The sequence below is a fragment of the Haliotis rubra genome, unplaced genomic scaffold, assembly GCF_003918875.1.
Source record: "Haliotis rubra isolate DU_JTF1 unplaced genomic scaffold, ASM391887v1 Scf1370, whole genome shotgun sequence".
Taxonomy (NCBI): domain Eukaryota; kingdom Metazoa; phylum Mollusca; class Gastropoda; order Lepetellida; family Haliotidae; genus Haliotis; species Haliotis rubra.
Window position 1 is genome coordinate 12,735 of NW_025765304.1, and position 17,095 is coordinate 29,829.

General features: G+C 40.5%; 1 protein-coding gene across 1 annotated transcript; it reads right to left on the minus strand.

Moving 5' to 3' along the window:
• Nucleotides 1-5,395: 5,395 nt before the first annotated feature.
• LOC124268335 (sodium-dependent glucose transporter 1A-like) lies at nt 5,396-16,843 on the minus strand. Its single transcript, XM_046703307.1, is given in 5 exon segments — nt 5,396-6,166; nt 6,168-6,416; nt 6,418-6,497; nt 8,032-8,317; nt 16,466-16,843. Coding segments are annotated over 5 exon segments (1,479 nt in total). The 5' UTR covers nt 16,613-16,843; the 3' UTR covers nt 5,396-5,449.
• Between the last annotated feature and the right edge of the window lie 252 nt (nt 16,844-17,095).

Below are 17,095 nucleotides of genomic sequence, written 5' to 3' on the forward strand. Positions count from 1 at the left end.
ATATAGGCAAGACGTGTATAACATAATTGTAGTCCAACATTGTTCCTCTTATATCACACATATGTTTTAGTGTTACCAAAGGCATTAATTCAGGTTTATCACATACATCTTTAATAGTTAAGATTCCTTTATCAGCCCAGTATTTTATGAATTGATGAGTATGCTTTAATCTGTGATTAAACCAAAAAGGCTGTGCAAGATTATATCATCAATGTTACCTTCATCAACTTCAGTCTTTTTACAATATTTAGTCCATGCTTTTAGAACATCAATCGAATAAGGGTTTGGGATATCACATTTTTTTAAGCATTAGCCCCAAACTTGAATATATCATTGAAGGGATTCTGCATCAAAGTTGGTCTCATGTTTGCATTATGATCAGCATTTCATTGAATATTATATGTTTATTAGTTTTCGGGTTAGATTGCAATTCACCGGTCTGCTTTTGAGCCAAGCGGACTATAATGTGGACATCGTGAGGGTCAGTGAGTGAATAGGGTATTACGCCGCTTTTAGCAATATTTCAGCAGCATCATGGCAACTGACACCCGAATTGGGCTTCATACACTGTATCCATATGTGGAATCGAACCTGGTTCTTCGATGTAACGCTTTAACCACAAATGCTACCCTACCGCCCCGGTACATCGTGAGAAGTTATAAGTAACCACTGAGTTGAATACTGTGATGAACCGCCTCATCATTCAGTTGTCAATGCATATAAAGAGGAAACTAGGTATGGTGACACCTCCAGTACAGAGCCTCACAATTTTCATGCACAGATTTCATAGACACAACATTCACGTTTTCATGGCCTCATTTACAATTATGTATATTTCCTCCTTTCAGTCTGATAACACCAATTTCCACATAAAATGGTGGACAATGTGTTCAGGTGTTAATTCCTTTTGAGCCAACCAACGATGCTTCCTCGGGTTGGTTTTGACATTGACTGTTGGCAAATCAGTCAACTGCGTTGTGTTTTTGTTATGAACTCTTTGTTGAAACAATCCAGACCGGGATTTCACCTGGACCACACCGTGGTCCGGTCTAGCTAAGATATATTTGGCGGTCGCGCAATTTGGAACCAGAACTGTACTTATTAAACACTCCAATTCTATCTTGGGATAGGTCTGGTATTGCCTCGTGTACATAAAGAGAAAATATTTACACGTGAAACTTGGGAGCGAAAAACTTTTATGGAATTCAGAATTCCAAAACTACAAAAGACTGTCGAAATTATATGCATATCTTTGTAATGCATATTTGAAGAAGACAAAGGAACAGGCGATACAATCTAATGCAGCAAAAATTGTGCTGAATTCAGTCTGTTGAAATATACTAAAGTTAAGTTTCACTTATTTGAACTTTCATTTGGATGACTGCTGTCCAAATGGAACGAGTCTCTTTGACAGTGTATTTATTTCGTTTGATTATGACGCGTTGATGCAATAACCAGTAACAGGTGTATATGCAGCAAGATGTATTTCAAAGACTCTTAGATTTGATCACATCACACCTGCTCTCAAAACCTTGCACTGGCATCACGTCTCCTCTAGTAGTATCTTCAAGATGCAAGCGGTACCCATGACTGTCTCAACAATAATTACCCTGTATATCTTAAAGACTTCATGTATACTCCAGATCTTGCACTACCTCAGTGCAGCCCTACTTAAGCAGCTTCTGTCTACTTCGATGTCTGACAGCATTACCCAACTACTTGTGTGATTTTAATCATGACTAAATGTGAGCACAATTTAAAGGTTCATGCAGGTAGCAAAAGAACTGTAAGTCCCCATGGTCCATAGAATGAGGACCTACCTTCAGTTGCCGGCGGTCTACAGCCCCTATTTTAATGGTGTTAACTGTAATATGTAATCTTTGTGTTAAATAGAATATTGTAATATTTGGAATGGTTACTGGATATAAATTCTGATATCTTGCTAATATTGCGATGTCTTTACAGATACATGTACATCATATATTTAACATAACTCTCCTCGTCACTATGAAATGGCCGAGGTGAAGTTTAACTCATTCACTCACTTAAGCACCAGACTTTCAGGAATGTGTTTACACGTGTGCTTAGACCTGGTTTTAACTTTGACAATTTAATGAGTTCATTGAACTTAACAAAACTGTCAAGGTCATGCTTGTTGGCCTAGATACGTCTCTATTGTAAGGCTGTATTTTAAAATTCCAAAGAATTACATAAATATCATTTTCAGAGTCTATCATTCTGAGTTTAAACCACATGCAAGACAAAAAACGGTAATAAAATGATCGAGCCATGCCATGATGTTGTTTAAGATAATGTATTTGTTTAATCTACATTTCATGTTCATTTTACATTTTGGCATGTCTGGTCCAGACTCGGTTATTTACAGATCACCGCCATATAGCTGGATTGTTGTTCGATGTGGCTTTAAAACAACAAACAAATACATTTGGATGCAGAATTACAGATTTGTTGTTTCTAGGGTGAAGTGACTAAGTCTTAGCAGCAAACAAGAAGCTTTCTGCATTGCTTTTTTTCTTTTCAGGCCAAGTATCGATTCTGCACAATGCACAGTGAAATTCAGTCATAAAGACTTAGATTTTCCACCTTGATCAAAATACAACTTCCAAATTTAATGGGTGATGGGATCTTTTGTCTGAATTAATTCTTCAGCAAAGGTGTCAATACATTGAATGTTATGTTTTGGACAATCATCAAAAGCAGAGTATTCAAGGATCTGGACTCCAGATGTTCTTAAAGGAGAATCCGAACGAAAACGAAACTTTGGATATATTGTAAAGGATATTTTAAAAGTCACCTTCCGTGATTAAAACTGAACAAAAAGTTTGTAAAATAGCAATAAAAACACAAAACACGTACTCGTTGTTCCGCCTTTTACGGAAACACCCGACTGTTAATGAGCAGAGGGGGGCATGAAGTGACATGACGACATATGTGCCTGTTGCTGATGGCTGCCTCTTTGATTTTACTTCACAACTTAACAGTGTCCGTGGATTCTGAAGCAGTAAAAGGTGTTCCTGATATCATTTCTGAAATGGATGTTAGACCGTATCAATACAATCCGATTTTACATGTTGCAAGACAATATTCCAGTAAAGATGAAGAAGAAGAATCAAGCGAAATCGAGGCACCGCTTGAGTTCAAAATAAATTCAAAAATATACCATATCATTTAACAAGAATACTATTTGACAGCAAAATGTGATACAGTTCTAACCAGCAAACCCAGCCCTATAAGTATATGACCAGTCCCTAAGAATTATATTTTTTGCAATGTGAGCAGTTCTTTTTGTCTCAAATGGGTGACTGTAGGGTGTCTGGGATTTAAAAACACAATATTATGCTTCAGACGGGGAAAAATAGAAATTATCTGCTTCAAATTACACCGGAGTTATTTTGTTGAAAAAAAAATAGGATCCTAGTTCTCATTAATAACGTAGCAAGTCTCCACACAAAATCCAAGCCTGGTCGAGCAGAGATAATATTCGCGACGCAGATAAGTTATTCCCCGAAAACTGGTGAATCATATAATACTTGTCAGGAAAATGTATGTTTCCCCAGTGTTTGGTTATGGAAATAGTACTCGGCCATAGCCTTAGAATGGCATCTTGTCAGCCAATGTGAACACAGAACAACTTTCACGGCACACACTACTGACACATAGCTAGTCTGATGCCGACGTGCGTAATTGGACAATATGGAAAACAATGAAAGCAACAAGTACTTCATGATGTGCCGTTGTATTCGGCAATGTTTCGGGTAGTCTGCAGCATTTAGGGCTCCAAATCGAATAGAACGTCATAGCGAAACATTTTCAAGCTCATGTGAAATCTCTTACTGATTTTGATATCTATCTCGTGGGTACCAGTGGAACTGCCCCAGCTACAAAATGGCCCAGCAAATTTGGTCAATCATTCTAATTTGGTCAAATTTATTTAAAATGATTAAATATATGCCGTATATGCATAGTTTTTGTCAACTTTGATATTATGTTCTTCATATAAAAGTTATTAAGAAGTAATATTTCTGATAAATGTTCCATCAGTAAACTCATAACTATGTATATACTTTTATATGAAGAACATAATATCAAGGTTGACAAAACTATGCATTTATGGCCTATATTTAATCATTTTAAATAAATTGGGGCATTTTAACTACCCCCCTGGGGCAATTTGACCAAACTCCGGGGCAATTTGACCAAATTTGCTGGGGCAATTTGCAGCGGGGGCAATTCGACTGGCAATCGTACTTGATATAAATTATGTTAAAAATACTACTGACAGTATAAGCTGTAACAGGGTATGATGGAGTATAAATGAATCTGGTGGGTAATTCTTCTTTCTTCAGCCTAGCTTTGGAATTTGTATGCCCCATGTGTGCTTGTCTCTTTCATATGCGTCCCACTCGGAATGATCGGACCATTTCTCCTGCCTAAGTCTCTCCCTTTACTTGGAAAACGGAAGAAATTGTGGCTTTCCATTGTTCGACGATTCCGTGCATCCCAAGGCAACGCAATACACCATTGTACCATTTACAAAAACGACAGAAACAACACGATTTGTACTACTGTAGCGCTTGGTCTTTGGCAATATGGCGGAATCCAGGCACATTTGACGTCACGAGCGGAAAGGTCACGTGGGTTCCAGCGAAATATGTATAATGGCCGAAGCTGAGATTTACAGAAACTGTTTTCGCGATTAAAACATAATTATACATGTTTTAATTGAAAATTTGGGAATATGTTTCTGATGACTTTCATCCATCAAATTATTGCAATTCACTCGTATTCTCCTTTAAGCCTACATTTGTATTTGCCCGTTTTGTTCCCCTTATATGGTCATGCCGGGATGGTCAAAGACTCCTCATTCAAGGACATTGACTGGTCCTGCCTCTTCTGCCATGCCTAGTGTCAGGTAAAGGTTGGTTGGTTGTTGTTTAACGCTGCACTCAGCAGTATACCACCTATATGGCGGCGGTCTGTAAATAATCAATATAGCTGAAATATATACTTTTCTCTAATAGTATGTTTTAGATATTTGTTATACTTTATTTGACGCCCGTGAAGGTCCGGGTTATAATGAACCTTCAGTAACCCATGCTTGTCGTAAGAGGCGACTAACGGGATCGGGTGGTCAGGCTCGCTGGCTTGGTTGACACATGTCATCGGTTCCCAATTGCGCAGATCGATGCTCATGCTGTTGATCACTGGATTGTCTGGTCCAGACTCGATTATTTACAGACCGCCGCCATATAGCTGGAATATTGCTGAGTGCAGCGTAAAACTAAGCTCACTCACTCACTCTAAACATGTCAAAAACACGCTCAAATATTATTTTACTTTCTAATCTTATTTCAAAAAAATTGCAGAAGAGAAACACAATACAAATGGAATTTATTAGCAAATAAACACAACTATGATCAATAATTTATTATGAAATTGTACTTGGCTTTTCGTTTAGAGGTTCCTCTATTTCTACCGTTGGATCTCCCTCGACTGTGTAGGATGAGTGATGCTTGCTCAGGACTTTCTTCACAAGCCACACCAACATTAGGAAACTGAGGAACAACAGAACACTCTCGATGGTCAGGATATAATTGTACCAGAGAGGACTGGATACTTGCATCAGGTGACCAATGATCTGAGGATTGACCATTCCACCCAGACCTACAGCTATAAAGATGACGGACATGATTTTACCTGAGAGTTGCACAAAGTCCTTCTCAATCCAGGTCAGCATCGCAGGAAAGCTAATCGATATTGAAAAGCCCACAGCACAAGCTGTGATCCACATGAATACCTTTGAGAGGTACATTCCAGCAAATATCATTCCAACCTGAGCGAGGATTAGAAAGGAAAAGAACACACCACAGATCTTTACATGCGATACATAGCCGATGAAGACGATGGCAGCTAGACGACCAAAGGCGTATGCTGCCCAAAACGCCGATGTGATTCTGGCTCCCGTGACCTTAGTCCAATTGAACTGCATTACCACATATGATGTCAGGAAAGACACCGACGAGTCTTCAACTTCGTCCAAGAAGAAATAGAATATACCTAGAAGGCCAAGTGTTAGGACGAGTAATTTCCGGGACAACATTTTACCTTGTCTCTTTCCTTCTAAAGCCTTAGTAGCGTCCTTATGCTTTTCCTGTCTTGCAAATAGAAACACTATTAAGAACGGTAAAGACGACAGGATGGTTAACAGCCCAGTCATCAAAAAAGGGCCAAATGATTCTTGTCTGTAGATGATGATCCGATGATGCATTTACATACTCCTGTACCTCGTATGAACTGTTTTGGGTTTCCATGACAGAAGACCGTGTTGCGTTATTATCGCCATATTTTCTGACGGCTAAAAACGGTTCAAGGACAAAAGGGGAGATAATTCCCCCCTAACGACCATAAGAAATGTAAAGCCTGCATGTAAGGTTTGCTCTCCACTCCCCACACACGAACAAGTTCCACATTACAGCCTGCAAACATAAGTTTATATGTATTAATGCATGTATATATTTATCTATACACACAAAGAACTTAGTTAAGCACCCCCTGACATATCTCATGGTTGAATGAGCCCGGATCTTAACCCTTTAGAGCATATCTGGGACATGATTGGTCGTCGTGTGCAAACAAGGGGTCCTCCTGTACAGAACCTGGCCCAACTGGAAGCTGCTTTACACGAGGAATGGCGTAGACTGCCCCTTCAGAGGAGGCATGCAGACAGGGGTATGAGGAGGAGAGTGCTGACTGTCATACAGTAACATGAAGGTTGCCCTCGGTGTAAGAAGGTGTAAGACCAGCAAAATCACATTTTGAATGCTCAGATTCACCAAAAGATTCACCATTAAACAGTCCAGGGTCATACTTGTACAGACGCGGTTTTGTATGAAAATCAGTGGGATTTTTCAAAATGAGCAATTATCATAATATCAACATAGATTCCAATTATTTTGTCGTTTGTTCATGAGTCAAAGGATCATAGGGGTCAGAAGAACCGATATTTATCCATCGTGGTCAGCATGAAAAGTTGTATGTACGTGTTGAAAACCTGTCATTGAAAAAATACAGGAGGTGTTTAATTAAGTTCTTTGTGGATAGTAGATATCTGCATTTTATAAATGTGTTATAATCAAGATAAAATAAGGAATTGGAGTCATTGCTCATTACAAAATTCAAAAACCGCCATCAAATCAAATATATTTTTAAAAAGTAAAATAAATCCAAATATATGCAACGTTGAATATAATAACTGCACACATTGTGTTTGTTGGTTTGCTGTCTATTCGTTGGTTGACACTATGATATATACGATGCTGGAGATGTCCCACAAGAAACCAACTCAAAGAAGAGGAGTAAAAGTAGCTCTACCAAAAGTGAAACAATCGTTTAGGACAAAGGTAAAAGTATTCGTAGAAATGCAAAGAACCCATTGAACCTGAGACCACTTAACCATCTGATCCCGAAAACACGGAACCATCTAGTCCGGAGTCTCTCTGAACCATTTGATCCCGAAACCACCGAACCACCTGATCCTGAGACCACTGAACATTAAACATTCCAGGGTCATACTTGTACAGACGTGGTTTTGTATGAACCATGTGATCATGAAATCTCTGAAGCGTCTGATCTTGAGACTACTGAACTTTCCTGTCCCGATACCACTTCACCATCTGATCCTGGGACCACTGAACCATCTAGTCCCGAAACCAGTATTCAGGCAACAGGGTTACGTCAACGTGATAAACAGGTGTATCTACAACGTAACCGTTTTTATCCTGAGATAACTAAACCTTCTGATCCCGACCCCATTGACCCAGCTGTACCTGAGACCACTACACCACTTGATACTCAGACAAATGAACTATTGTTCCTGCGATTTTCCCGAGACCAATATGCATGACCAGAGACACAATCAGACTGAAGTGGTGTAATAAAGTTCTAAATAAGTGGACACACACACACACACAACACACACACACACACACACACACACACACACACACACACCTGTTTTAAATATGCCGAGGAAGAACTCGTGTGCTACAAACATGGCGATCATGAGCCAGTAGGGTGAACACAGTGGAATCACAGCTACAGTCAGTCCGTGCCCGGCCATCGAGATGAACAGCGACAGGTACTTATTGAACCGGTCATAGATGGCTCCACCAGCAACGGCTCCAACCAGGGAGCCAGTGGCAGCAGCAGTGAAAAAGGCGGAGCCTTGAGACAAGTCCGTCCCCGTGATAATCTGTAAGTCCAACAGTGATGGCCCTCTCTGACCGTTGACCCAACCCTGAAATCAGAAGAGGTTTTATACAGTGATCGAAATGGATCCTTATACAAGGCCTTGAGAAGGCTGATAGGAATCTGCTGAGGTACTGGGGTGAGCTGGAGGTCCTATAGTGATACCCCCTATGCCCCTAGATCTAACGCTGAAATCAGAAGATGGTTCATACAGTGATCGAAATGGATCCTTCAAAGGGCTGATAGGAATCTGCTGATGCCCCTAGATCCAACTCTGAAATCAGAAGATGGTTCATACAGTAATCGCAATACATTGTGATAAAGGCAGGTGATCATCCTGTTTTACAGGGTGCTTAATTAAGTTCCATGTGTGTAGATTAACTTGCGGCAAATGAATGTAGCATGTTCTGCACGTCATGCTCTGCTGAACACATGATAAAAAAACATGATTCAATCCGTACTGATTATATAGAACATGGTCAGTACAGTACATACATCACATCGCGATTATAACATGGGTGACTACCACAGGCGTACGCATGTTAAGAGTGAGTGAATGAGTGAGTTTAGCTTTACGCCGCACTCAGCAATATTCCAGCTATATGGCGGCGGTCTGTAAATAATCGAGTCAGGACCAGACAATCTAGTGATCAACAGCATGAGCATCGATCGGCGCACTTGGGAACCGATGACATGTGTCAACCAAGTCAGCGAGCCTGACCACGCGATCCCGTTAGTCGCCTCTTACCATGTTAAGAGTGAACAGAACACCCTATAGTGATTATTACACGGTACATCATGTATATTAAGATCTCTCCTAATAGAATCTCCACGATCTCCATTATGGTTGTCTAGCTTTGGTGACTAGTGGTCTATAGCTCGTATTTTAATGGCATTATATGTAATATTGCTCTTTGTGTTGAATAAAGTCTTTCATCATTTGAAATGGTTAGACTCAAATTGAGATAACTATCTAATGTTTTACTGTCTTTTGTGACGTATGTCTTATAGTTAAACCAATTTTTTTCTCGTCACTATATGGCTGAAATATTGCCGATGTGACGTTAAACTTTAAATCTCTCACTCACTCATCATAGAATGTGCCTGTAAATATCTGCATAATATGTGCATAACCGCTTGCTTTTGAAATTGACGTGATGATTATCAAATGAGATTATTGAAGGCTCTGTCAAGGAGGTTGAGGAACCGTAAACATATTGTTTGCTTCATCAAAAACATCACCAATATGATCTGTTGGTTATCATGTTATATTTTGTCTTTCCTGTTTCGAATTCATGTATACTCTCCCAAAAAAGAAACGCATATAGGAATTTCAACTGTATTTTTATGTTTATTTTGAAACATCTTGTAGGCTTTATGAGTCAATGAAATATAGCGAAATTGCACACTGGGAATGCAGACTTATCCGTCTTTGGCACCAACTCGAGGAAAGTCAGTTTGAGTGTCACATGGAGCCGTGTGGTGGCGCTGAAGTCAATACCTCGTGTGACCACCGTGGGCATCCAGAACTGCACGGCATCGCCTCGGCATCGAACGGATAAGTCTCAGAATCTCGTGTTGCCCAATCGCAGCCCACTCTGCCTGTAGTGCCTGTGCGAGTTGCTGAAGTGTCTGGGGCTGAGGATAACGGCGTGGCACCCGTCTGTCCAGGGCATCCCACAGATGTTCGATCAGGTTTAAGTTCGGTGATCTTGAGGGCCAGGGGAGCACATTGACGTTGTGGTTCTGGAGGAAGTCTCTAGTGTGACATGCTGTGTGGGGCCTGGCATTGTCCTGTTGAAACAACTCCCTCTGGCGATCAATAATTGGAAGGAGGTGTGGGCGTAGGATTTCGTCACAGTACCGTTGAGCTGTCAGGTTGCCCTGGATCATCACCAAATCACTTCTCCTACGGCAGGTGAACCCTCCCCACATCATAACACTTCCCGAATCTAGTCACCTGGGGAACGCAATCGTCGGCGAAACGTTCACGTTGACGTCTGTACACCCGCATTCTTCCATCGCGTCGTTCCTATAGGAATCGTGATTCATCACTGAACATTTTACGCCAATTCGGTAGGTTCCAGGCCTGAACGTTGGTGCACCATTGAACTCGATGTCGACGATGTTTTTGTCGAAGCACAGGGCCAAAATAAGGTCTTCTGGCACGTAAACCAGCCTCTCTCAACCTGTTCCTGACGGTCTGTGCAGAAAGCCTCCTCAATCCGGGTATTTGTCGAGCGGTACTGGTCGCCGTAGCTTTTCGATGACGCAGGTGATGTACCCGGATGTAGGGATCCTGCGCCGCAGTGGTCGCTCGAGGTCGCCCACTACGAGGGGCATCTGCTACCGAATTCTGCCGGCGATATTTCTCCCAGAGCCGTGAAATGGTGCTTTGGTGAACATTCATGCGTCGGGCAACTGCACGTAGAGACTGGCCAGCTTCAAGCCAAGCAATGGCGATATGACGGTTGGCTTCACTTAGACGTGGCATTTTGCGTTCGTCAACAATATTCCAAATACAGTGAATAATCGACAGACAGCGATCAACCTTTTATACCCATCATTGAGACTATCTGATCCCCAACTTCCACGTGCATTGCATGTGAATTGTGTATTCTGTGACACTACACGACGAAATTGAAAATCATGCTGTTAAATACGGGTATTTTACGGATTGTGCGTTTCGTTGTGATGTTTCAAAACATAAACACCATAGGACTCATAAACAGAGCAAAACCTTTTGTAAAATGAATCACGTTTTAATTCATTGCTACATGAAATTGCTATTTGCATGATGCGTTTCTTTTTTGGGAGAGTATATTAACATCATTCTGTGCAGTTTGTATTTTACTGTAATGAAATTATTATCAAATATCTCCTATCTATTGTACAGAGTAAATTTCATCAAATTAATATGAAACAGTTCAATGAAATTTTCATAATTGAGTTTTCTGAATGAATGAACATTTGTCATGTGGAGGTATCACTCGGGTGATTTTGTTTTGATGTTTTGAAAATTATTCACATCTATATTTTACCATGCAGTCTCTGATATATGATTTCGAATTATTTTCTAAACAACATTTGAAATACGCCTTTGCTATTTGATTACAAGAATAACAGAGTTAATTACAAGATATTGGATCAAAACTAGTATAAATGAGAATTTCAAAAACTAAATCTTGCCAAAGAGAAGCTAAGTCATGCAATTCTGTGTTTAGTCAGATGGAGTTTGGGACAATATGTTTGCCTACATATGGATCTTTATGTCAACCCGTGAAGTTCCGGGTTAGAATTGATCTTCAGTAACCCATGCTTGTCGTAAGAGGGGACTAATGGGATCGGGTGGTCAGGTTCGCTGACTTGATTGACAATTTCGTAGATCGATGACCATTCTATTTATCACTGAATTGTCTGGTCCAGACTCAGAATATTGCTGAGTGCGGAGTAAAACTAAATTCACTCACTCACTTACTCGCTCACTCTTTATGTCGCAGACTAAACCAAATGGGGAGAAAACTGAGGCCATTGGAATTTGATTTATTACTTAAATCGAAGTACATCATATTTTCAAATTTTTCACTTACAATTTAATATTAATATAGTTTTGATGTAAAAAAGTGATGTTTCCTTCTTTCAACTAAGGAAGCTATAGTATTCCCGTCTCCTTTACACATCAATATAAGTACTTGAATTGACCAATTATCTCACTTCCAAGCTTTTGATGGAATACATTTAAGGCATACGTAATCAGAACGGATTGAATCATGTTGATTTTAGTTTGGACTGTTAATTCGTAAACCACGTCCTTTTGGAGTGTACAGACAATGTCATTTAGTAATTTTTTACACATGAGACAAGCGAAAATTAAACACATAAACTGTTGGCGCATAAATATTGACACAGAACCGGACAATCCGCTGATTAATGGCACGTTGTCACACGATTTGTCAGGTCATCAAAACATACATCCATGTGGTCGATAGAGTCGGTGGGGTAGCCTAGTGGTTAAAGCGTTCGCTCGTCACGCCGAAGTCCCGGGTTCGATTCCCCACGTGGGTACAATGTGTAAAGCCCATTTCTGGTGTCCCCCGCTGTGATATTGCTGGAATATTGCTAAAAGCGGCATAAAACTAAACTTACTCACTCATGTGGTCGTTATTTCCGGCCACCAAGTATAGGTTGCTATGGACGCTACTCAGCTACGTGAATCACGCGAGTTCAGACAAGGTGTGACTTTTGAGTCATGATCACGGGGCCAGATACGACGACCTCCACAGTAACAGTGAAATAGGGTAATTAACGTAACCATGTTGCCGGTATATCACTCTTGCTTCGGCAACATGCTGACCTTACAAGTGTCACAGCTAGTGCTCAGCTAGTGCTGTAACTATCGATGGATTGCAATTGTTGAGTCTCTGATAGCAATTAATCGATGGTAGAACGAAAAACTGTCGATGCATCGATAGTATGTGTGACTATCGATAATTTAGTAATTGACTTCCGTTGATAAATGCACAGCGCAAAATACAGGAAGTACCAGATTTGTTCACTTTGATTTAGAGTTATCCGCCCCTGCTATGTCTTAAACATGGAGACAAACACGGCATGCGACTCGGAGTTATAATAAGTTATGTTGTAACAGTTTACTTGATCAAGTTTCTCGTCACTTATTAAAAGAGACTGAAACTACTTCAACTTGTTTTTATTTCATATAAACTGTACATTCTTTTGGGAAATGACTTCAAATGAGACAAGTCATGGAGAAAAAAACTATTGCAATAGTAGGTAGCAATAGACTGTCGGAACCATATGTTGCAATAGACTATCGCTATCGCAATAGTTGTTTCCCTATCAATAGTCACCCCTAGTAACAACCGAGTGTATTTATTTATCATTTATTATCATTGGATATTTATACAGCGCACATATCCACGCACTAGTGCATGCTCAAGGCGCTGGTATTTTTTCCCTCGATCATTGGATGTCAATCTCGACGGCACATCTTATTATCAATATCAACTCCCTGGGGATCATACAACTCTTGCTGCCACAAGGCGCACCGAGTTATTACGGCTTTCCCATCCTTACGAGGTACCCGGTTTTCGCATCCTTACGAGGTACCCGGTTTTCCCATCCTTACGAGGTACCCGGTTTTCGCATCCTTACGAGGTACCCATTCACAGCTGGGTGGACTGAGACACATAGTTACCGTACTTTGTCCAAGTTCACTGCACGTTGCTGTACCCGCAACTAGGTGTTTGCACGTATTCATGTGGCCACCATCCGATCATATACCAACGGATTCGTGGGTTCTTTTAAGTGCACAGGGTTGTGTACTGTACACTAGGGGGTTGTGACAATACTGAAAGAGTCTGCACACAAAGTTGACTCCAAGGTTTTTAAACCCGGTCACAGGTGGGCTCGATCCCGACACCTCAACCTCGCTGGATCACTAGCCAGCACGCCCCCCGCGCCCTATATTTTATGAGACGCTGCCTGACTGTTAAGTGATATGTGTCGCATTCCTTCTGTATCCGGGTTCATTTCCACTGCTTAACATAGTGACTATGGAATCTCAAGAGAGACATGTCGGCATTGACGTGTTGTTGCACTTATTAAACAATACCAGAAGCAATATCATTCATTCATTCATCATGACAAAGTGACAATGCGACATTTTACCAATTTCTGAGTTATGAAAATGAATTTAGGATTTTACCCCGTGTGACAATCATAAAATGTGAAAATATCCCTTCAAGCCTTCCATAGTGAACTGTGAGTGAATGAGTGAATTTAGTTTTACGCCGCTTTAGTAATATTCCAGCAATAACACGGCGGGGGACACCAGAAATGGGCTTCACACATTGTACCCATGTGGGGAATCGAACCTGGGTCTTTGGCCTGGCGGGCGAACGCTTTAACTACTAGGCTACTCCATCGCCCCTATAGTCAACTGTGTCCCAGACGTATACATTAAGGTAGATATAAACTCACCGGTCAGTTTAGTAACATGTCCTTCACATACCACTTGCTGTTAACGTGGTTTTGAAAAAGATTTCATAACCAAAAGAGAGCGATTAAACCTTTTCTACATCTTTAACCTATCCCTGCTAAAAGATATGGATTACATAATTCTGACTAGATCATGAACTTGTGCTTTTGTTTGTTTAAAGACGTACTCAACAATATTTCAGCTGTGCTATGCCGTTCAATTAATAATAATAAATAATACATAATGTAGTTGATCCACTCATTGGCTACATGAGTTCTGACGACGGAGAATGTGTTTATGAATGACTATTACGTGTTGATGATACCAGGTGTGTGCGGCAAGGAGAGCGTATCTTGCCCCTCCTGTTGTACCACTCATAAACAGATGCAAATGCTGGTAGTTTATTCATCTACAAAACTGCGGAACGTATGGTACTAGTCAAACGAAATAATTACATTGGACATCATTTTTGTCACTGATGCGTCATTTAAAAACACCAAACCATATTTTCTCTATCAGATGACGTTAGTTAATCGTGACTGGGACATTGTAAACGTTTGCGAACTAAGAAAATGGAAATGGCCGTGAATCTTTAGAATCTAGCTAGATAGTTCCCCTGAGAGGGCATATAAGCCCACATCATTCAAAGAATATTCATATATATCACCGTTTTAATTGTAATATATTAGTACATTTTAGACTGACTGACTGACTGACTGAGTTTAGTTTTACGCCGCTTTTAGCAATATTCCAGCAACATCACGGCGGGGGACACCAGAAATGGGCTTCACACATTGTGCCCATGTGGGGATTCGAACCCGGGTCTTCGGCGTGACGAGCCAACGCTTTAACCATTAGGCTACCCCACCGCCCCCGTACTAACATCGCATGCAATCCCGAAGCACTTCAGGGCTGTTATAAATCCTGCTGGGTAGCCGTGCAGGAAGCAAAAGTCCCCACGATCCCTAGTATGGTGGCCTCACATTAGTTGCTAATCTCTAGCTCACTTCTATCATGTATTTGTCAATAAATAGTTAAATATTTTAATGTTCTCAAACTAGTTTTAATAATATATGTAATAGTCGAGTAGTTATACTGTCTTTTGAAGACAGCTATATATAGTATACATAATCCACATACACATAGAACTATTTGAAATTAGTCAGGCCTCTGATTATTGAGACATGTTTTTACCAGAACCGGCAGAAAAACAAAACTAATTCCTACTATTACTACGTAGCTTTCAGCATTCCGACTTGGAGCCCTAGTATATATCCTATGGCCACTAGTATGGTGATCTACCTTCAGTTGTTAGCGACCTATAGCCTGTTTTTATGTTGTATTGTCTTCGTAAATAAAATAGTTTTAGACTTCAATGCTAGTTTTACACACCATCTGTGATACTCCAGTTATTTTAGAGTCCTTCGATGACTGAATATTTAACAACTTATATTTATTGTGTATGCAAAACCTTTCTCGTCGCTATATAGCTGAAATATTGCCAAGATGAAGTTAAATTTTAACTCACTCCCTCACCTAGTATATATCAAGCTGCAAGACTACAGCCGTATCTCTCGTAAAAGTATTATGTCATAGCGTTATGTCAAGGTCATTCGATAAGGACGGTAAACAGCTTATATTGATTTCCTGTCCCACTGATTACAATTGTAATACATGCTTAAACATACCTTGGTCTATCGAGTTTTGGAGTATATGTAGAGCACAAAATAACGAAGGCTATTGCTCCTTTACCATAAAACAATACAAGTATTTTACATATACACAATTTCACTAGTTGAACAATCACGACTGATGTGGATCAATAACTGTCTCCGAGGGCCATGTGGCTGCGGAAGGCGCTGTCAGTTGCCTCGTTTAAACATGACGAGACTACGTACACCATGACCCAGAATGACAATTACAGACAGCCAAGGTCCAGTTAAGGTATCCAGCTTTATATATTTTCATGATTTGAAATTGAAAATGTAAAATTTACCTCTTAATTATGATACATGAGCGCCCTGTCATATCGGCAAATATCAACATCAGGGTGGTATGTCCTTCTAATTCGTGTCAGATGTGATCACGGCATCACCAGCAGTCGTACATTTTGCCTATACCGGGTTATTGAAAAGGTTTTAAGTTTCTAAAATCAACTTGTGTGTGTAATTTGAATTTGTGTGCAACAGCTTCACTCACCGACATGAAGTTGCCGAATAAAAGGCATGCCGTGTATAGAAATTTCTTCTTGTAAAGTGTGGACCTCAGCTTGTTTGCCCATCGTCGACGAGTGTGGTCCAACTCTTCTTCCGAAGCCAGCGACCCAACAGTTGCACTTGTCTCCATGTCCCCTCCCAAACTATTACCTCGCGATGTCAAGAACACGCTTCACAACAACGCGGGAAGTGACACACATTTATAGTTCAGTGAGGCTCTGGACGTGGGACCTGAATGGTTAAAATATGCATTACACGTGGGTGGAGCGCAGTTTCGAATGACGGAAAAACTTGTTGTAATTTGTGGTATGTATAAACATATACCATGACTATATTAGTAATTTTTTGTTTTCGAAATAAAACGGGACTCACAAAATGCTTTCATTTTGGTTCTCCTTGTAACATTATTCAGTGCTGCATGAAAGATTAGGGTGGCTGACATACATTTCAAATTACAAGTCACAGGCCACCCCCGATACATGGACCATGGCGTAAGGAGTAATGGGCTTCACATACTGTGCGAACTCTTTAAACCCCCAGGCTACCCCACGCCCCAATGGCGGAAGGAGGCCAACTACCTTGTTTACGGAACAGCAGCAAACTACCACTGTTT